At 39.1% G+C, this 23,541-nt stretch overlaps 1 protein-coding gene across 1 annotated transcript; it reads right to left on the bottom strand.

The window, feature by feature from the left end:
* Positions 1-13,470: 13,470 nt before the first annotated feature.
* Positions 13,471-23,202, bottom strand: wnt11 (wingless-type MMTV integration site family, member 11). The gene is made up of 6 exons (XM_061298703.1): positions 22,909-23,202; positions 20,905-21,093; positions 18,612-18,856; positions 17,758-18,035; positions 17,393-17,685; positions 13,471-14,342 (listed from the first exon to the last, which is right to left on the bottom strand). The coding sequence occupies exons 2-6, from the start codon at positions 20,985-20,987 to the stop codon at positions 14,168-14,170; spliced, it is 1,074 nt and encodes a 357-aa protein (XP_061154687.1). The 5' UTR covers positions 20,988-21,093; positions 22,909-23,202; the 3' UTR covers positions 13,471-14,167.
* Positions 23,203-23,541: the final 339 nt, after the last annotated feature.

The following is a 23,541-nucleotide window of genomic DNA, read 5'->3' as shown; positions in this document are numbered from 1 at the left end:
TTTCTCCAATCTGTTTCCTGGGTCTGAAGACTTTGAGAGGCCTTGAATGATCTTCCAGGTTGCTGCTGCTGCATCACGCATGGACTGATGTGATTTATGACATTGTAGCCTACAATTAAGAGCTGCTAATTTGCTTCTCAAACACTTTAGCCAAGATCTACACAACACGATACATCACTCCCAGGACCTCTTGGCTCGCTATCAGGTGAATCACGTCACAATAGCTCCAGGGAAGTGACACGGTGAAATTCACGGAATGTCCACCTAACAATTATTTACCACTAACTGCTGGATTAGATTCACTTTGAAAAATGCTGAGATGGTTTCTGAACCCACTTGCTGGTTATCTGTGGATTTTGATCAAATCGGGTTAATTATTATGATCCATCAGATTAGGTTGACGATTGGGGAAGGGTGAGTTGATCCATCAAAAGATGGTCACCATTTTGATGAGAACTGAAATTGAAGTAAAATTGCTCAAATATTTTTGGGGCAGTTTTTGGCTCACACATCTCGGAATAGTGGTTCAAACTCAGCAGTTATAAGAGTGTATACCTTTTTGAAGAGAGAAATAAAAAAAAAAAAGCTTGACCGGGAAGGTCACGTCCTTCCAGAATCCCAGCATACCTTATTAAATGTGAGAATGAGAGATAAACAGTGAAAGTGAGATCATTTAAAAGACAAAAAAGAGGCAATCAAAACCAGTACAGATAGGATAGCAGAGCTGTGGTGTATTTTGGAAACAAAGGCTTGGTCCGGGTTGGATATGGTGTATTTTGACTTGTCAATTTGGACAGCATGCAGTTTTGGATGGCCGCTCTGGCTGAAGAAAACACACTCATGTACAAGGTTAGATTATTGAAATGTTTGAGCTTTCTGTCTGCTGCAGGGTCATGTTGAGACTCATAAGTAGCTAGCTAAAAGAACTTTATGGAGCTCGTTATACAGAGCCATTTGGAAAATACATAAATTTACCCTTATGGAAATGAATACTGTAATACCTTGAGATACAAGTTGATATAGTTACGTGGCTATGCTCTTGTCTTAAAACATTTATAGCTCAAATCATCCTTCCCCATTGAACTGAATGGAAATACCATTAATCAGTTCAGAAATCCCAACATACACACACGCACAAAGGCACGCACACACAATTGTTGTGCTCATATCTCAAGTCTGCGTTGAATAAATACATTTTTTAAAAAAAGGCAATTGACAGTTCAAAAAAATAAATCAACTTCAATCACTTGTATCTTAAAGCACTAAAAAAAAAAAAATTAAAACAATGAAATAAATAAATAAATAGTATTTGTTTTGTTCATTAGGCTAAAGGTGTTGGTGCTTCATAGTTGAGTTAGAAACGTCCATCCATCCATCCATTCTTCATTCTGCAATATATCTCTGCACACAAGCCAAAAGACGTAGCGGGTTTAGTCCTTTGACAGATGCTTACATTTGCAGTGCATCTTTGTTTCATGAATGACGGTTTGCTGGCTCGTTGTGCAGACTCTGATTAGAGGAAGTTATACAAATCACTGATGAGTGTCGGTTCTGGGTGTTCTGGCTCGCAAAAGCCAACAATAGTCTCAATAATATGTCACACAATAGGTGAAAGCACAGGCAAATTGAAAAGATGAAAAGTCAACACATATCTCAAATCTGTCTCCGACTAAATAAACAAATTACAAGTTCATATTTGCACCGCCACAACTCAAAATTGAAATCAATACTGATGTCACACTGACTTTTTAGTTATAGCTATAAACATTCAAGCAAGCTTAAAAGCTTTTCTTCATGTAATTTATTATAAAAAATATCATTGTTTCAGCTTTTACTAGAAAGCTAAAACAGATTGCCAACTCTGGATTTCTCTCAGAGCAAACGATATTACACACAGGATATACAGTAGGCCTATACACTAAGTCACTGTCACCAGCTCTCAACCAATAGATCAATAGTTGACATATCAAAGGATCAAATGATTTCCAGACATTCATAGTATTCCATCCAAAGTACGTACGTACACCATCTGTGAGTTGATTACCCATTTGTGCCTATAAAAATATCTAACATCAGCACCTTACAAAGTGGGTGCCAATTTCCATGCATGGCAAGGTTTTTTGTTTTTCTTCCATCTTTTTTGGCTTTGAATTGTTCCGATTTAAATAATCTGTTGACAACAAGTGATGTCAAACACTATTATTAAAGGTCCCGTGCCATTTGTTTTCTTTCATAATATTATTCTTCTATTAGAAGAATATTTATGTATTATTACAATAATATTAATATAACATTATGTAGTATGTATTAATGTAATAATAATAATAATCATATAATATCATTATTTATATATTAAAATAATAATAATACAATTAATATTATTATATACATGCATAAAAGCAAGCTTTGTTGAAAATGTACAAGTCCTTAAAACTGAGCAGTTCAAATTTGGGATAAAGTTCTATTGTAACTTGCAAGAGGAAATTATACTTGCCAGCTAAAATACTTCCTGCTCTAAGATTCAGTCAAACGTTGTAAAACAAGTCTGTACTGTAATTTCTGACTCTGTAAATTCCCGTCAAATAACACTGCTTGGTTTCATCCAGTTGCTATTTGGCCCACCTGGTACAAATCATAAATCCTTAGCAGGTAGAAACATTGAAACACAAAGGTAGTGTGTAATTAAAAGTGACATCTCTGGTGCAGAATGTAATTTCAAAGATGTCTTTTTTTTTTTTTCTATTCCTAAGAGATAAACAATGAAGTGTTTATGCAAGAAGATAAGTGGTGTGCGTTTCAACATGAACATGCTTCCAATCAGCACTTCCGTCCTTTGGAAGCGCTTGTAAAACCCGAGAGGAACTTTACGTGCCAGTATGAATTATAGCAATATTTTTTCTACTCCTAAGTGTTGCATGCCTCTCGTAATAAAACACTCGTGGTCAGTCTGGAAAATGAACCATGACAAGAAACGAAGGAATATTGCTCATCGATATAATTTTCATGGAAACGTTGTCGTCACCCTGACTTTTGTTGATGATCCTTCACATAACTGTGTTTACTTCCATTGGATACTTCAGCAGAAGAGGCCAGCTAGGCAATGGAGCAAGTAAATATTTGATCCATCTTTCTTCTCTGCTGTGTCTAGTTGTCATTATGAGATGCACAAAATGGACTTGCGACCCATAACCATCTTGTGTGATTTAATTGGATCTATAAATGTTTACAATATGAATGCTAGAGAATTGTTTGGTGCTGCCCAACCGATACCTGGTATCGATACTTGCCCAGTCTCTTTGGATGAAAAATTTAGTACTGCTGTCAGTGTCAGCAAGAAAAAGAGACGTGCAGGAAACGTTTGTTGGCTCGAGTCGGAGGCCTGCGCAAGCCGGGAATTGTCCAAAACAAGGAAAATGCAAGGTCAGGGGAGCATAGAAGAGAAACACCGAGGTCAAGCACAAAGAGGAGCCAACACATGGAGATAAGAAAAACAAGAAAACATCGTCATAAAAAAAGTCATATCTCACTCCCAAGTTATGATTGAACACATCAGGACTTTGATTTGCGAAGCAACTTTGTCCTCCTGGCTGCAGGGAGTCAGCCAGAGGAGGTTGGAGCAAAGGTGCTCATAAATCATCTGGCCTGGCCGTGGCTGCTCTGACACATTGCTCAGGCATGTGGAGAAGGAGGAAGTCCACTAGTTTGATTCTGCGGTATTGTACAACCCAACCGCTTTCTGCCTCATTGGGCTTCGTGAGCGGCAGCAGCGACGGCTCGGAGGGTGGTAATTGATTTTGGCAGGAGAGATTTTGCATAAGTCCGAGTATGGTGGAAATGGAGCTCAGCTTCATGCTTGATATGGCCATTAAAAGGATCAGTGCCGTTTCAATAGCAGAGAATGGAGAGAAGGTCTCCAGGTCTGCATCTTTCAGGCTTGGATATTATATATCAAGGAGGGAAAAAAATTCATTTCACAACCACTGTCGAGAAACCTTTTGTTTCCCATTTTTGAAAACATACTACTACAACACGAATGGAGGTAAGTTGTTCAATTGGCGGCCCGCGGGCCACATGCGGCCCAGAACAAACCCTCCAGTGGGCCAGCCTGCCTGAATTGAATTGTAAGTTTCATTTTGTGCTGCCATTTTTGACATGCCAAACCTGCATTTAAATAGGAATTCACAAATAAATATAATGCATATTCTCTTTTATGAAATCTCTAATACATGAGTGACTCTTTCATAGCAGACATTCAACACGGATGAAGACAGAAAGTTCTTGTAGCTTTGACATTAAATAGTTCCTCCCATCCAGGGCCAACGATGATTAAAGGAAAATGGCAAGCGGGGTCGCTCATGTGGGAACCATCTTGTGTGACCTTTTCATTTGTAGGGTCAAAGTATCAGGGACACAGGGGAGTACTAATTTCCACTATACAACCCTACATGACAGTCAGAAGGTGAACATTTCATGCAATTCTTGGAGCTCTAGTGTTGGGAGATGCAATCTAAAATATTTCTGTATCGAGAGTGACGGAGTGGCTTTCTGAGTTTGAGCACGCAAAGCTAGAAACGAGGATTTTAAAGTGTTCTAATGTCTTTCTAATGATCTCCATCCCTCCATTCATCCCCGCATGCTTGAGTGGCACGTGTGAGCTAACCTTGACCACAGAAGGCAAATCGAAAGAATCAAACACTCAATTCAAATGTTGAAGAATTTCCCATTCTTTGAAACACCTCTCATGCAAAACACAGCACCAAAAAGGCACGGATTCCAAATCTGGCAAAGCTTCCGAGATAGATGGAAAGTCATATGTGTGAAATATAGCCAGGATGACAGATTCGGGATTTGCGCCACAGTCCTCATCAAAGAGATTTCAGAAAGCAAAAGCAAAATATAGATGGACACACAGCTGCACCTAGTTGAGAAATGGAGTTGATTTCATCGACATGATCTAATTTAAAGCAAATCTAGGCCTTGTGTGCTTCAAGTGCAACACAACCTGAGACAATGAAACTGATAAGGAGACGCAAGTTTTGAGAAGCCTCGAGGCAAAATCCCCTTCTCCTGTTTTCCATGATGTTGAAATGTGACAATGGTCTGATGTTTGCAACAACATCAAAAAAAAAAACAATCTCTAAATATTACTTTGTATAAAATGCATGTTAATGAAATTGGCAGGAATCCTCTGATTATAATTAAGGAAATGATATTGTGATCGGTAAAAAAAACAAAAATAATTTCGGGGGGTTGTTTTGGGCTAAACAATTTAACCCATTTTCCAAGGTTTTCAAACCAAATTGGGTTGTTTTTAACCTAGCAGTTTCTAGTGTAATATCAACATTAACCACTAGATGGCAGGACTCAGTTGGACTTGCACTGGGTCTGTACTACAACGAGAGCCTAATAATTTTTGTGGATTTGGTTTGACAAACATATCTAGATAATATCAACATTTTGAGGAATTAATTTTTGGGGAAAAATAAATGCACAAAATGATTGCACAAAATTGTCTATTTTTCAAATGGTATCTTTTTTTGTCAGAAACATTTTCCATGAGTAGTTCCATTAGTTTGGCACTTCCAAATGAGATGTTCCACTGAACCTTTGACCCAGTGTCCAACCCATTCATTGCCAATGATTGCTCAGCAGCAGTAATTGTGCCACGCTGTCACAAAAGCCATCAGGAAATCCCTCCGACAAAAAAAACGCCTTCCAAACTGGAATGTTGGCATTTCACCGCTCCCCTGATGGAGGTGCACGGGGGTATGCCGACACCAAGTGAAGGAGGCGTGGCCAGTCCCCAATGTTATGACGATGGCAACGGGCTGCCAAGGTTACACTTGCGGAGGGGCTGTGGGGGTTAGCAGTCAATGTGGTAGTGCTAATCCCCAGTTGGCAGGCTGAAGAGAAGCACGAGGGCCTCCACGTTCAGGAGACCGGCCGTCCATCACTATAAAGTGCTCCGAGTCCTTGCTGTCAAACGTACTTAGGAAGTGAAGCCTGTTCTGTTCTCACTGTTATCCTTAAGTATGTGATAAGAGACTCATAACGCACAATTCACATTTCTTTCCAAGTCACTTTTTCATATGACATAATTGCTGCCATATGAAATACATAGAAGACACAAAACACTTCAGATAAATTCCACATATTGGCCTCATAAGTTCTATAAAGTGTTTATCGTGAAAAGCTGTCGACACAAATGTTATGCCACAAGTCAGGTATCTGCCGCCGCAATCCATGTATGTTAATGGCTGTTGACAGCTCGGAATTGCGCTGCACGCATTGCGGAATAAGAATCGGGACGCAAAATCTTGAGGGAATCCATTTGTGTTGGAATGCACAAGCATCAAACTTTCAGACTTTGGTTTCACCACAGAGGAAGGAGGAAATGGAGAGGAAAGGACCAGCAAGAGGAACTTGCGGGTCACGCAACTTCATCTTCATTTACCAACGTCTGACGGGCTGATCCGAGGGAGAGCGTAACATTAAACGTAGCATGAAAAAATTTCCACTACACTGGGCTCATTTATCAGAGATTTGAGATTATATTCACACGTGTTGGTATTTGCAGATTTAAAAATGAGGATTTAAATGAATTATGTTTGTACAAAAGACTGACATCATACTTCATAGTGAGGTTTAATTCATCATTATGATTACTGATAATAAAAAAAGGGACGATTCAAAATGTCATTACATTTAAAAATAAAAAAAGAGATTAAAATAAATTAAAATTTAAAAAATGTTTCTTTTGAGAAACAACACGAACAAAAAAATAAAACACAACTGCTGTAATTGCTCAATCTCACAACGGTATGGATTCACCCCAAACTATTTTACGGTCTGTAAAACTTGACAAGATCCTAACCAGTCGACATTTCTATTGCCCCAGACAGAATGTTAAACCACATCAAAATTCTCCTTTGCTGCTTGCAGGTTTCTTTTGTGGGTTAATACTTGGCTCACTAACACGTCGTGATGAATGCAAACGCACACACGGCTTCATAATACAAAGCTGCCTAACAAGAGCGCTGCTGTCACTCAACTGGGCCCCTCCACAAAGAAAAAAAAGAAATCACACAAGGCCCTGAAAGGACAAATGTTTGTTTCCTTCTGCGGAATTAATGAGGGCATCAGTTAGTTCTCGCCGCCTCCTGCCCCGGCAACAAAATGTACCGTGCTCCTTTTCTGCCCGGGCTTGAAAGTGAGGAGTAAATATTAGCAGTTGACTATTTATAAAGACGTGGAAATGTGCAAGCCACACTGGGGCAATGAAAGGAGCAGCAGGGGTAATGAGAAATGAGAAAAGGCTCCGCAGGCACAACAAGTCCAATTTGTGTGCTAATTGCTTTTACGCGTCACACCTACTTGCTCCTCGTAATGGTCCTTCTGTTATACAGCCTCACGTAAACGCTTGTCGTAACATGACCGACGTCCATTACACGTGCAAATAATTAGTCTGTGGAAAAGTTTGGCATAACCTTTGGAATTTATTCAGTTTCGTAAATACGTATAGGGATAGGAGGAAGGGTTGGAGTTAATTGTCCGTGATATAGAAATATTTTTTTTTTAGCCTGGTCTAGTTTACTAGAAGAGCACAACTCAGAACCATGTGACCAGACCAATAAATCCAGGTTCCGTGGTTTCTGGATCCGTTAAATCGAGGTTCCACAGTACAACTATTATGTATTTTTTTTTTTTTTTTTTTAAATCAGTCGCTGAGTTTTGTATTTGATCAAATCGTGACGGATAACGTCAATTACGGATCGGATATTTTGTAATTATTTCAAAATTGGGTTGATGGCGCCAAAGGTCAAGTACCGTTCGACTTCCACTGAAATCTGACTCAATGGTTGAGACTCTGTTTCTCCATATGCGGGATCCCTTGTTGGCCGTTTGCAGTTTGGTAAATTTCCTCATCCTGTCATTTCTCCATATAAAGATGACATTTCTTTCGTGTGCTGCCAGAGAATTAAACAGTTTGACCACACTGAAACCGAGTTCCCTGAGTACATGTGGTTTGTGCGATAAATACTTCTGAATGTGGAGTTTATCGTGTTTCAACCAGCCCACGCGAGAGATCGAAGAATGTTGTTATGCGCTTATCTGTGATAGAATAGATGAGCGGGATAAAACGCAGAAGAAGAAGCAAATATTGGGAGGGTCAGGTGATGAGGATATTTAGACCACACCCAAAATTAGGTATCATGAACATTAACCTTTAAAAATTTGCCAATTTTTTCAGTTGTTAGAAAAATGTGTGTTTGTGCCGCATACCATAGATTTTGTTTGGATGTTATCAAACAAAAGAAACATTTACGATATTGGCATTGTGCACTGTGAATATTCCCAAATCAGTTTAGCCCTGCAAACAGCGCTAATCACGCATAATGACTTTGCCATTTCGACCGCTGCCAAATAAATTGGATTACCTCACTTGGGCTGAGAAATATGGAAACCATTAAACAGAAAGGGGCGAGAGTTGGGGGGGTGTTATCAGTGACTCGGACTACCACTTTTATAACGTAGAGTCTATTTTTAAAAAACTATGTTCACAAGCACATTTAAGTATTTGCTAGACCATTTTTTTTTTTTGAGGGAAGGGTCTACTAAACGCCATTTGGAACTTAATTTGGACAATTTGAGAGAATCTTTAATCAGATTTGCTCTGTTAAATTAAAGCCAAGCTTCTATATGTCTACAGCTGTGGCTGTGGAAGGAAGTGGAGAAACTATTTTAACACTTGAGCTGGAGCCTGTCAGCATGTTCCAGTGCGCAACCTGAGTTGTCGGGGTTATCCAAATAGTGAAACAAGGCTGAATGGTGATCACATGCGCACGAAACAAAACAAGGGGAAATAAAATGAAGCTCGCATTCAAACGCGTGGGCAAACTGGGAACAAATTATTTATTAGCAATAAACGAGATCCGACATCTGTTCTCAATGGATCAATGTACGTCAAGGTTATCAACGCATTATAATTCATTTAGAGATTTTTCTTTATTATTATTTTTTTTTAATTAGTTTTAATTCATTTTCAAGTTGGCTTTGTTAGTTTTTCTTTTTTCTTTATTATTTTTTTGAAATTAATTTTCAGGTTGGCTTTGTTACTTGGCTTTAGTAGATTTAGTCTTTACAAAAACACTTAGAGTTTTGTTGATTTGGAAAGTACTGTTCAATATCAAAATAAAAACATTTAAACTCAACCCCAATGGTCTGGGTATTAAATTAATAGCCAAGGAAGAAAACAAAGGACATTCTCACTGTAATTATTGTTTGTTTTCCAACAATAACATATTCATCATCCAAAAATGGAATGCAAAAGGCTTGCTTGCAAAAAAATAATCTAATTGAGACAGAATGGGACACCAAAGTTGATGTTTCCCAATTTTGGTCCCACAAAGCTCATAAAATCCATCCATTGGTTCTCGGAGACATAAAAACTTTCAATAAATGTAATTGCAACAAACATCTGTAACTCGTAATACGATTGTAAATCTGAAAAAGACATGCAAAGATGTTATTTACTGGTCTTTAAATGGGATATGAATTGTATTAAATCTTTTGGAACATGACTTTTGTAAATTGTTTTCCATTTTACGGCACTGTATTTTCCGTGCGATGTTTTCAATTCATTCTTCTGAATGTAACAAAGTTGGCAGGATATATAGTTTATCGATTAACCAACCTGCAGATGTAATCGACCGATATTTGTGATGATAACATTTACATAAACATAAAAATCAATACCAATCAGGCTATAATTTCAAAATTATTCCTTCCATAGTTTAGTTGTGAGTGATTTTTCTTATAGCTTGAAATCAATTTTAAAATTTACAGGTTACCTATTGTGCATTTTGTTTTTTAGATTACTTTTGGGAAACTAAATAACATCTATTTAAAGTCTAGAAGCTTTTTTTCCGTGTGATTGTGTCACAGTAACCATTCGCTTGATGTCAAAATGTGACCAGGTTATGAATGATTTTTGGGATTACACACTTGGGACAGTTACAGTAAAGGAGAACGCTCCATTTATCAAATCATCATGCTCCATTGCAATACAGCTCAGAGCATCATGAGTGTGGTGAAAATCCTCTGTGTTATATTACATATTATCTCCAGATATGGTGAGCTTTAGCAGCATCCAAATCCACATACTGTAATGTTAGTCCAGCTCCCTTCCAAATATGTTCTTTAAGTACTTTGGTTGCTTTCTTCTCTCTTTGAATTACACGCTGATGTTGACATAGTTGAACTCAGCCAGACATGGCCTTTGCCGTTACTCTCGGACTTGATCCTCTCTCAGTATGTTAGCTGTTCTTCTTGCTGGCTTTGTTAGCTCCTCCACTAAAGGAGCAGACTGTTGGTTCCCCCCCAAGCATCCCCTACTCCAGAACAGATTTACTGTGATTACCCAGACCGCTGTTTACTTTTCCCAGCGTACTTAACTCTCTGTTTCTTTTATTCAAATTAATTCAACTCCACTCATTTGGTCATTTTCATCCATCTTGATGATCCCTCATTCCAACTGAATCTAGGAAAAATTCAAGCAAATGTTTTGTCTGAAGATGACTTCTTTTAATCCAAAACATGTCATGCGATGTTTGGTTTCCTTAAGATGAAGTGTTTCTTCTTCAGTAGATCGTAAGCATCAAAAAGAAAATATGTTTCTCGTAACGGGGTAATGATACAACTTGGAAACTTGGATTGGATGAATTGGCTCATTTGTCTTTTTAATGGAAGATGTTTTAAGTTGTACACTGTACTCACATCCGACTACAAATATTTATAAAAAATATATATGTATATATATTTTAATATACATATTCTTTTTTATATTTTTCATCATCATATTCATTTTTTAAAATATATATATGCATATATATACACACGTAGATATATATAATAGTTCTAATACCTTGCATTCTCTTAGCATTAAGTGGCCCAATTAGTGTCCGTGTACACTGTCAACTTCTGGTAGTGTCACATTCTGTTCCTCGGTCAACCGGCCAACCGTTGGTTTGTTCGTTTTTTTAGAAACACGCATGCTTTTCATCATTTACTATCTCCCAGCAACGCTCTTAAGAACACACACACACACTCAACTAAAACGAAAACAAAAAAAGGCCTTCAGCAGCACATACTGCCGGGGTCCTATTTAAAGGCTTGAGGGTGAGTGTGGGGGCGTGGGGGTCTACAAAAGTCCATTTACAGTACGAGTCAGTACATCTGAATGCCTTTACTACTCCAGCCAAATTCTTTGTCTCCCCTCATTCACAGCAAGTTATCTCGAGCGCTCTCGGCACAAAGCCAATTGGTATTATATTGTCCCGGGCTGACATTAACCCTTGATATTTTCACCGTTGTCCATTAACAACCTTTTTGGTCACCTCCAATTCCCACGGAACAAGAGGTCACGTCGAGCATGAAGAGATACTTTGGGATCGTCTAACAAAGACATGCCAAAAGTGTGATTAATCCTATTCTTCGGACATTTTTTTTACTTTGTTTTGTCTTGGGCAAAACAGATGAGGGTTGGTCTATACAGCTGTATTTTACCTGACGGCAGCCCATTCATGTCTCGGTGACTCAAGACAGCTGCTCTTCCGCTTAGCTCCAGCCTTGTGTTGATAGACACAAAAATGAAGGAATGTGCACCAAATTAATGTTAACAACCAGGATTGGTATGTTTGCTCAAGCAGTCCTCAATTTGAAATATTATGTGGAGTGAACTCGGGTTAGTTTGAGGTTAAATGAATAGTTGCACGGCTTAATGATAACAATAGTTGCTCAAGAGGGTCACCTGACCGGGTTCACTATAAAAACAGGTCCGACTTAATCTTGGGTGGCGTGATGAAATACACTCAGGGTCGTACTTACCTTTTGGACCTGCTAGCGATAAATTGCGTGAGAATTTATTTGAACACTGAGACACAAAAGGAGATATTTTGTCATCGTCATATTTTTTTTTTTCTATTTGCCATCAATTGCAAAATAAAGTTTGTTTTTTCGCCATCTTCCACACAGAAGAATGCTGAAGAGACCTCGATGCCGTTGACAGACAAGCCCTCGCTCACCTGCACACAATCAGATCCATCCCTCCCCCCCCCAAACCGGAATACCACAATTGACCCCCCCACTGCCTGTGTCTGCTTTTGGAACACTGGTATCTATCCATCCATCCGTTTTCCGTAGCACTTGTCTTCATTAGGGGTCTCGGGTGAACCGGAGAGCTCTCCCAGAACTGTTATTTACTGGAATGGATTAGACCTCTCACAATGAATCATGATTCCTTCAACACCCTATTTCCATGCCCAGTGCAAGTCTAGCGTAAAATGCAGTTTTTTGGGGTATTTTCAAAGTATGTTCAAAATGGCTGCCAACCGATTGTTTATTCTTGGCTCATTTAGAACCTGTTCACGAAAGCCTGTAAAACACAGGTGTCAAATTCAAGGCCCGGGGTCCAGTTACGGCCCGCCACATCATTTTATGTGGCCCGCGAAGACAAATTGTGCATCAAATTTGTGTGTCATTACTAGAATTGCAAATAGTCTTCACTTTTAATATCTTTTGTTTTTAATTTGACCAGTTTTTACTCGTCTGATTGGAAAACGAGTTATTGGTCAGTTTGTTTTGTAGCTTTTACTGTATATAATATGAGGTGCTCATACATTTATTTATCATAATGGCCCTCCGAAAGAAGCTATGACTACAATGCGGCCCGTGAAAAAAATTTGTTTGACACCCCTGCTATAGAAAATTCAACAGAAAAAATTACCATTATCTAGCCAATTGTAGTCATTGAGTTATGTACGATGGTAAGAAAGAAAGAAAACAAAATGTCTGTGCTCGTTGGAGGATGTCTTGGTATTTGAAGTTGTTTTTGAGGTTTTGTGTGTTGGACACGCTGCGGTCAAGAAGTGTTAAACTCTATGGGTGTATGGCGTGCACTGTTGAATACGCATCATGTGGCCTCACAGCATGGCGCGCCATCTTTCACAGCTATTTCTGTCAGTGTAAAATCATGAGAACCACTTCAAGTAACACAAGGCTGGTCAGAGGGTAACATGTGCTGCACACAAAAACCGCACTATCATTTCTCTGACAAGCCTTTGTTTCTCAGATTAATCAGATTTCTTTTGGATTTGACATTTGGACAGTCGAGGTCTGCTTCTCAAAATGATACGGTATGTTTGCGATGAAAATCATTGTGTGTCCCCTGCAGAGTTTTTTTTTTTTTTTTCCCCGCTGTGGAATTTACAAGTAAAGTTTTCCATTGTGGCTGGAACCACCCAAAAGTTTTGAAACGCCTTATTATAGAGCACTTTTTGATTTGGAGCGATTCATCATAATAATATTAAACACATTTATACCTCTCGTGCTGAAAATCCTTTAGTTTAAATCGAAATGACTTAAAAAAAAAATAACTCACTAAAAATGAAAGTGGGAAAAATCATTTCATAATTTTATAAATACTTATCTTTATTTCAGTATACAAAATAAGAGTATGTACATCCACACAAAAGTGGTTTACAATATCCATGAGTTCATAATGCTCTTAAAAATAGAATATATCTTAAACTGACTGCATGTCGAGATGTAAAGGATGATTAATCAGCAAGTCCTTTATCCATTATTTTCTTTCCAGTCCTTTAGGATAAAGTCATGCTGAAGATACACACAGGAAAACGTGCGGGTCCAAAAGTCCAAAACGTCCCGTGTTTGAAAAAGTACTTTATGTTCCCTTTGTTTGCTTTTCCTCTTGTGTCCATTGATGCAGAAGGAAAATGTATCAACTGTACCATTAATAAAAAAATCCTCAGATCTCCGTCTCGAGGGAGAAACAACATAATTCGTCTCCTCCGGTTTTAAAATCCAATGTTATTACTTTTTATTAGAGCTATAATAAAATAGACTTTCCTCATCCACATTGAGGGAATTCATGGTCATTAACAGTAAAAAAAAAAAAAAAAAACTACCCAGGAGGACGGCGGTTTTCACATAAACTATCGTCACTTTCCGTGTCCGGTAGCGGCAGTTTGGAAAATCGATACTAACGTGATAATGACACTTTATGGTGAAATACGTTCAAGACAAAAAGTTTGTCTTGTAGCTATCGTAGTGCTTTGGTTCACCTGTGGCTCGGTGCGGCTTTGGGGATTCATTTGCAGACGTATCTCTCCACGATCCGCTCGCACTTCTTGCAGGTGACGTAGCAGCACCAGTGATACTTGCAATGGCAACGTTCCACCAGCTTCTCCGTGTACGGGTTGTAGCCACGGCCGCAGCACATCAAGTCACAGCTGTCGCTCCCAGCTGAGGTTTTGTTGCACTGCCTGCAATTAACGTAAATAAAGTTGGAAGATTGAGTGAGCCACCCTTGTTTGAAAGACAACCTGTTTCCAGTAAGAGACAGTTAGGCTTCATTCTAAATATTTCATCCAGCCTGCCTGTGCAAACTCCGAGCCTGCTAAGAACCCACAATGGCCCTTTGAATATTCTTGACCGAGCGACGCGCCCTCATTTTTCTCTCATTTTCCTTTGTCGTATCTTCTCGGGCCGCCGGATGCCTCGGATGCTTTTCTGGCGCCAATGGACTCTTGAATAGGCGCTGAACAGCCCCCGCCATAAATCACACTGAATACACAGGACGGCCCCGTCTCTTAAGTTTGCCCTTTCCACATTATGGCTCCATTTTTATGACGGCAGAGTGTTAATGACCGGCGTGATGAGAGGGGGCGCTTAAGTAAATGGTGGCAGCGGGAGTGGCTGAGAGTGAAAGGCAGCTTGAACACATTGTTGAAATAGGAACACCCACACATTCTTTGTCTTATCTATCTATCTATCTATCTATCTATCTATCTATCTATCTATCTATCTATCTATCTATCTATCTATCTATCTATCTATCTATCTATCGTACCCATATTTGATTTGTGGACATTTTTTTTTTTTACATCTATAAATTTGTTTAGATATTTTTATATATATTATATTTGATTTGTGGATTTTTTTTTTATATTTATATAGATATTTAGATTTTTTTACATCTATACATTTCTATATATTTATTTATATATATTTTCATTGAGTTTTTACTACTCATCGCTTAGCATGTTTTCTTTAATCTTACACACGAGACTATCTATCGTACCCATATTAGATTTTTGGATGTTTTTTTTTTAGATATGTTTTTATATCTATATATTGTTATATATTTATTTAGATATTATTATATATATTATTTGATTTGTGGATGTTTTTTTTAGATTTTGTTTTATATCTATATATTTCTATATATTTATTTAGATATATTTTCATTGAGTTTTTACTACTCAGCGCTTAGCGCGATTTTTTTAATCTTACACACGAGACATACAAATCATAAATTAATACTAAAACTAATAATATATTTCAACTAAATGCAATTTTGAAAAAAGAAAATCTAAAAAAAATAAACAACCCCACGATGAAAGATTTGTAAAATCTCCCAAACTATTACCCTGTGACTAGTGTACTAAATTTGCCCTCTTATTTCAACGCCGTCAAAACAGCAACTATATAAAGACTTTGTATTGCTTCCCGGGTCTCGCGAACGTCAGGGCTAACAATGTAGACGGGAGGTCAATTCAAGTGTCAAGACTGATAAAGCCTCTGCGTCAAGTGGCCACCAGTGAGTGACAAATCAGCGGCGATATAAAGCAAAGTATTCAAAGTTTCCAACGTCCACAGCGTTTGGTCTCACGACCCACAAAGCCGAGCCGCCTCGTGATTTGACAAATGCATTAATGTTTCATACTCATGTGGCTGCTAAGTTATCAGGCGGTAGAAATTGCATCCAGTGAGTGTCCTTGACATGAAGCATGGCTGCTCTTTATCTTGAAAGTGGCTGAAAGATGACATTCATATGACTTTTACCATTTATTTAAAAAGAAAACAAACATTATTTAATGTGTTATGATTGGCTGGCGAGGAGTCGTGAATGTATCGCTACATTTATTCTCCAACTCAAATTCTATTTTGGCTACATTTCTCAGCATTTACATGCAATTTGAATAAAATGAAATCTAATCTGCTTTTGCAATTGCACTTCTCAAAATGTGCTTCTGGTGACATGCAATTCAAAACTGAGAAATACAGCCTGTGATAAGGTATGAGGTTCTCCAAAATTCAATAAGTTTAAAAGATAATGTTACATATTTTCCTTATGATACTGCTTCGCCAAATCTCTGCATGAGTAAGACCTTCAGACAAAATGACTCCTAGCTTCCCGCTCAATTCTCACACACCACAAAGTCCTGAGTTGGAGTGAGCAAAATGGTGTCGGCCAACCTTTATCTCCGGGAACCCTTTAAATGCTTCCAAATCTGCACGCGCCCCTCCAATTGATAACAGAGTTCTCCCGGGCCCAAGAATAAGAGCTCTAGTCAGCGTTTGAGATAAAAGCACAAGTATCCTAGTCAAAGTGACACATGCCCAGACAAGCCACAGACAGAGTACTCAGGTTGTTATCACCCAGCCCGCTAACTAAACTGGACATCACTTTCCTAAAGTCAACATCCTGGATGAGCTGACAGTCACGATTGGTCATTTCCTATTTGCTCCTGTGCGGGTTTGCCATTGTTCTTTGCTACTGTATCAAAAAGCCACGTTAAGCCATGTTTTCACACGGCACCACAGTTCAGTTCACAAATGCTATTTTAGATACTTTTTGACCACCATTGCAGTTCATTTTTGCCATGGTGCAGAATGACTGGTTAACCCTGATTGTGCGACTTTGTGTTGGCAAGATAACAATAATTGTGTCAGCTACATAAAGTATGCTAGAACAACCATGTCAATTTTTTTTGCATCTGAAATTTTTAGCCTGACACCAGCGATACCGTGTTTTCCGGACTATAAGGCACACCGGACTATAAGGCGCACCTTCAATGAATGGCCCATTTTAAAACTTTGTCCGGATTATAAAGCGCACCATTAATGCATCATGTCAGATTTTTAATCCAAATCAAATCATTCTTCATTTTATCTTTTTTATTTTAACTTCAGACGCAACAAATTACTTTATAATCACAAAATAATGATCCATTGTCTTTTCGATTCATGATTCATAGTCTTCAGCGGGCCACTTATGATTGATTTCATGACACAATGCTTCGGGCCAGTTTAAATTTGGGAATTTGGTCCATATATAAGGCGCACCGGACTACAAGGCGCACTGTCGGCTTTTGAGAAAATTTGAGGTTTTTAGGTGCGCCTTATAGTCCGGAAAATACGGTACATAAATGCATATATAAACACACATACATATTTGGTGGATCTGCTTTCAAAATCAAACTTTCCTTTTCTATTGCAGCAATCAAAGTATAGTGAAAGACTGTCTCACCTGTCCTGCGTGCCAACTGAACCCTGTTTTTCATTCTTGGCACAGAAATCCGGTGAACTCTGCAGGTAGACCAGTTCATTCTCCCTCACGGGCCTGATGTCAATATCTTTGGGTACCAGTTGCTTGCGGGTCCCCATGGGTCTGTGAACCACCTTGGTAGCCGACAAGTACTTAGTCTTCAGGTCCATGGCGATCTCTCTCAGGTCCTGAAGACCTCTCCAGCAGGTCCTGATGGAGCAGGAACCGGACACGCCGTGACATTTGCACTTCATCACGACCGCTTCTCTTAATGCCTGTTAACAGACAAATAAAAATAATTGTTGTCTTTTTTAATTGTGTTTGCCGACATGCATTTTCTCGCTTACCTGTCTCCCGACTTCGCTGTTATGTAGGTGCATAAGTTTGTTAGCATGGGAGCCTGCACGTTTCATCTTCATGGGGGCATCTGCAAACTTAGAGCCCATGATCAAGCCAAAGTGCAGGTTGTCAGCGCAGCCCCCCCAGCGATAACCAGGCTCTGGGATCTCAGCCGGGATTGGACCACACGAGCACAGACGTAAATCTCCAGAAGTGCACGCCCTTGCGATGGTATGGCTAATGGTGGCCGCAGAAAGGGCATAGACAAACGCAGACTCCCTGGTTCCTGGTGAATGAGACCACAAGCAGCATTGGAGACCTTCAGTTTGCCGGTGTAATTAATTTATTTTGGTTGTACTGTCCAAAATGATAGACTCAACAAAAAATCTGTACAGTATATTAGCGAGGCGCTAAAGTGGTTCGTTCCTCAATTATAGCTAGCCTCGATGCACATTTAAGTTGTTAAGATGTTTGCGGTTGGAGCATCAAGAGCTTGGAAAGTTACAATTAAGCGAAATTCGATCCGCCCTATACTGTCTGTGCTCTGTCATTGATTGGCGACCAGTCGCTCAGTCGGCTGGGATACGTTGCATGGATAATATAAATTAATGGCTATAATCATTTTTGTTGTTGTGACTTAATGCTCGTACCGTCAGTGGGTCACATGATTTATTTGGCACGATTTTTATGCTTTATTTTTTTAATCAAGGCTTTGGACCAGGAGTGGTTTCATTGGGCTGGGATCGAACTTAAAAAGCAGCAGCAGTAGATTTCAAATAAAATGTTGCATTTTAAGCAAAACTGCGGGTATATTTTTTTAAATATAAATTTTATATTGTACGTAAATGTATAAAGGCCGTACCTCGATCAAGGTCCGGTCGATACTTGGAGGAGTCGGTGGGAGTCTCTATGGAGGAGCAGTTCCAGCGCATGTCGGCAAAGGTCTTTTGACACGTTTTCTTGACTTCACGGGCTGCTTGGATGATGGTTTCCATGAGTTCCATGTTGCTGCGGCACAGTTGAGCTTGGGAGGACACCAGGCCGGGCAACAGCTTACAGTGTTGGGTCTGGTTGATGTGGAAGGTCTTAGGGGTGTGTGATATTGCTCTGTGGAATCAAAATGAAAAACTTTTTAAAAGGTGACATCCATCACCACAATGAGTTTAGCCTTCTCAGAAAGTTAGTAGCAGATCCATAAAACAGCTTCGACACATTCTTGGCTCTGATGGTTTTGTTACAGTGCAGAACTAGCTATGAGATATTCCTCAAAATATTTTTGCACACTCATTTCATCTCAACCCCAGATAGATCATATCTAGCATTTCCATTTAGCACCATGGGAGGTTTTGGCTTCAGTTCAGTCTATTTCAATACGATTAGAGGAACATATTGGAGTCGATTAGATCATATTTAAGTTTAATGTATTTATAGAGAAACCTCAGGCAGGGGAGGCTACCTCTGATGTCTGCTTGTAAGAAACGTGTCCTGTTTCACATGTCCGAGGGGGGGTGCCGGGTTGTACCTAATGATAAGCATAGCGATCGTGGTCACTCGCAGGTGTTTATTATTACATCTGTTTCGGCATTGTGTCATCGAAACTAAACGACTCGCCGCTTGGTTTTAGCATGGCGCACGTGCCTGAATATCATTTTGATGCGTCGTGATGGCTATTTGTGTCTTTAGCGTGACCTCAACTACAAATTGAATTTAAAGTATACCTGAAGACTCGGGTTACATAATCAGTTGATATTTATCAATGCCGTAGACCGTCAAAATACATTTTGATAGCTTCGTGTCAAACTCAAGGCCCGGGGGGCCAGATACGGCCCGCCACATCATTTTATGTAGCCGGCGAAGACAAATTGTGCATCAAATTCTTGTCAATATTAAAATGAGTAATTGTTTTCACTTTTAAAAACCAGCTCTATTGCTAGCAATTTTTATTACCATTTCATACCATTCAAAACTAGTCATCTAGTCATTCACTAGTTTGTTGAGTACCGTACACTATATATATAATTTGAGACGTTCAGACATTTATTTGGGTTGGCAATTTCAATGGCCCTTCGAAGGAAACCATGACTATGATGCGGCCCGCGACAGAAATAAGTTTGACACCCCTGGCTTAGCTTATTATTCTATACTCAAAGCACTCACAGTAGCTGCATTATTCATACGTTCAGCCATTCACACTCTGGTGGTGGTGAAGTGGGTAAGTAGCCACAGCTGCCCTGGAGCGGGCTGACAGAAGCGTGGCTGCCAGTGCGGATCTACGGCCAATTCGACCACCGCCAAACATTCACCCCCAGTCATACACCAGTGTGAGCTGCACCGGAGGCAAAGTGGCTTTTGCCCGAGGACATGACCCATGAGACTCGGGCAGAGCGGGAATCAAACATTACTGGACGACTGCTTTACCTCTGATGATAATAACAAAAAATGGTTCAATACATTCTATTACTATTCAGAGGGTTTGATGCCCACCAGCAATCTACCTTGCGCCAAAAGTTAGACATGGTCTCAGCAGGTCTAAATTTAGACCAACTTTTAACTAATGTGGCAGAGGAGTCTGCCAGATTCTCAACCAGGCTACACTGAGGTTGGCGACGACATGAAAATCAGAATGCACCAACATTTCTGTCTATGAAAAGAACATCCATCGTGTAAATGACAAGAACAAATCTGAAGCTTGTTCCGTTAATTCTTAGTTTTTGACTTTTACTGCCCTATAAAAGCAGTGACAGAGATTTGATCCGATCTCACACAAGTAGCTTCACAAGAATTTGCAAACCAAGACCACAAAGCTTCAGACTTCTCTCCCTCCCCATCTCCACCTTTGCTTTTCTAAAGTTATTACTGTTATTATTATACACCGTGGTGAATTTGAGCGGATAGCTTAGAAGTCAACCTCGCTGTCTCTGTTTACCGAAGCCGCATCAAAGTTATTAAAGAGGTCTTCGCTCATAGCCAGAGGAAATGTCCCGTTAATCTACCATCCCCTTCCATGACATACACGCCGACTGAACACACAAGCTTTCTCCTCATCAAGAATGTCAGGGGGCCCCACTTCAAAGCTGCCACAGCGGCTTCACTCCATCACCACAACATGCCACACAGTTTCATGACGTCACGTGAACTGAAAAATGGATACTTACAGCCATTTGATTCCAGAGCAGACCTGAGACAGCAACAGAGCAGCGAGCACAACGAGAGGCAGGACGTGCGAGCACCTCCTCATGGTTGGACAGTGAATGTGGTTCACCGAGCGTAAAAATATAAATACTTGTTTCGAGCTTCTTCACCTCACAAGTCCACCGTCATGGCAAGGACTTGTCTGGTAAAACCTGTTGGAAGAAGAAGAGAACTCATTAGGAGGGTCGGCGTCTGCTGGTCGGTTGGTCGGCAAGTCTTTGACCGACCAACTTTCTCAAAACCTTTGACGCAAAGAAAGCGAATGAGTATAATTTAAAGAAACACAGTAAGAATGTTGTCATTGTTCATGTTATGAAATTCATTGCAAAATAATTTATTTTTTAACTTGAGTGCATATGAGATCAAATTAATATTGCTCGCGATGAATACAAATAAATGATTATATATAGTGTGCATATCGTCTGCCACGTAGAATAACAAATTTTTCAATATTTTGGGAAAACAAGAAAAATCTAATTTAGCACACACGATTATTTTTTATCGGACCTCGTGTCTTTTGCTTACTCGTCGTTCACAGTAAGTTTTATGTTACAAATTACAAAATGAATAGTTGATTAAGTTTTAACCTCAACAACAATATCACGTGTAATGCACTAAATATGAAATATATGGCAAAAAAAAAGATTACATTTCAGATGCATGACTATTCAGATGTTCATTTTCTGCATGTTCTGGAACTAGGTATGTTTGTTTCATGCTTCTTGTAATCCCTGAAGGTAATATTCAACTTTGCATTGTTTAACTGAATACAACCCGAACAAATGTTTGGGTGAGGTCGTGAAGTGTCTCAAGGGCGACTCCATAGTGCTCTGAAGCTGACACCTCCCCAGCAACCAGTCCCAATTTTATACTAGGTTAAGTGGATATTCTGCTCCTGAACTTTAGCAGCAGGGTGTTTATCCATAGTGTTTGTCAAACTATCACTTTACAGTCATTGAACCAGGTTCATACAAATACTGAGCCACTGCTGCACAATTGCACAAATAAAGAAGCCCAGTTGTATCATCACTTTTTTTTTTTTTTAAAGTCATTCTTGAATCTTTTTCTTGGTTAATATCTCATGAATGGATAAATTTAGAACATCCAAAGAGAGTAAAGTGTGCCAGTCTCCTCCTTTATTTGCACACACATCTCGGTCTGCATTTCATCTGGGTGTTACTGCCACTTCACTAAACAGGTAAAAACATTTCAACCGTAGTGGCAACAGCCCACGTGAGCTCAGGAATCTGCAGCCCGTGGACAGCAGCTGCAGCAGCTGCTGAATCTGATAGCAACAGCAAACTGTCGATAAACGATCTTTTTGAAGTGTGGCTAAGTGAGCGCATTAAGACGCACAGGGAGAGGAGATAATGAGACTTTAATGTTGATTGGCACAAACCCAAACGAAACTGATTTGAAATCCTGGATACGATTATTTAGATAAATCAACACCTTGCACGTCTATTAAGTGTTAATCTATAAGCACAAAATGGATAAATATATAAAATGAGTATTAACTATATAATTAAAGCTACACCAAGTTAGAAATGCCGGGGAGTGGGATTGTAGCTGGAAAGCGGATTAACAGCATTCATTCAAATTAATTCGGATTCCTTCTCTAGTTTCGCTTAAAGGTTGTTCTCGATCACTGCAATCAACACCTCGAAGCGATCAATTGCAAAAGTATTTCAATTACAATGTTCTTATAAATTCCTCATTTTTAAGTACTTCCTTTAGCAAAGACGTTGATAACTAAACTCATTAATATTTCAATCAACTTTTGCTGTTTTTTTTCCCTAATTTAAATATTTGATTGACGTCACATAATTGATTATTGTGGTAAATGTGTGTATTTAGAAGTAATGCCATACAAATAAGGTTACAGTGAAGTTTGTTACGCACATTGGACTTTAACATGAAGTCATACAAAAAAATATCCACAATATTCTCAAAACTTTGCAACTCACCTTTTTTTTTCCCGGCGAAACTTTGCTTTCCAAGTTAACCCAAATAATATTGTAAGGAAACCACACGCCAGCAGGTCCAAATATCCTAGGAGAGTAAGGGAAATAGTTTTTTTTTTCTTGTTTTAATTAGTCAGATGCGTCCAAAAAATCCAACATGGGAAATAAAAATAACTCCGGATAGGTCAGCATTGTGTGTTTTCCAGGTTTTTGAGCGCGTGTCTGAGAGACACAAACAGAGAGCAGAACTAAACTTGGGCTGGATCAGTGTGAGTGAGTCTGAGAAGGCAGACTCGACTCTAAAGTACCCCCAGCCCACTTTTGATGTGGCTGCTGATGTCACACCTGAATTAGCATAAGAAAGCGCGCCTCCGCGACCTGACAGGGGCGCGCCCATGTGCTCGCCCCAGTAAACAATTTATTCACTATTTGAGTTATATAAATAAAGATTCTGGTGAAAGTAGAACTATGTCTTAAATGAAACTGATTCTGATTTCATAAATCATATAAAAAAATATTTAAATATATATAATATATAAAATATAATATATATAAAATATATACAAAATAAATAAATTGTAGAAAAAAGTGATTAAAATGTAGCCTACTAAACTAAAAAGTAAATACTTTTTTTTT

This window comes from Syngnathus typhle, linkage group LG15, assembly GCF_033458585.1.
Source record: "Syngnathus typhle isolate RoL2023-S1 ecotype Sweden linkage group LG15, RoL_Styp_1.0, whole genome shotgun sequence".
Classification (NCBI taxonomy): Eukaryota; Metazoa; Chordata; class Actinopteri; order Syngnathiformes; family Syngnathidae; genus Syngnathus; species Syngnathus typhle.
The sequence above is the reverse complement of the archived record's forward strand: the minus strand, read 5'-3'. Positions and strand labels throughout refer to the sequence as shown.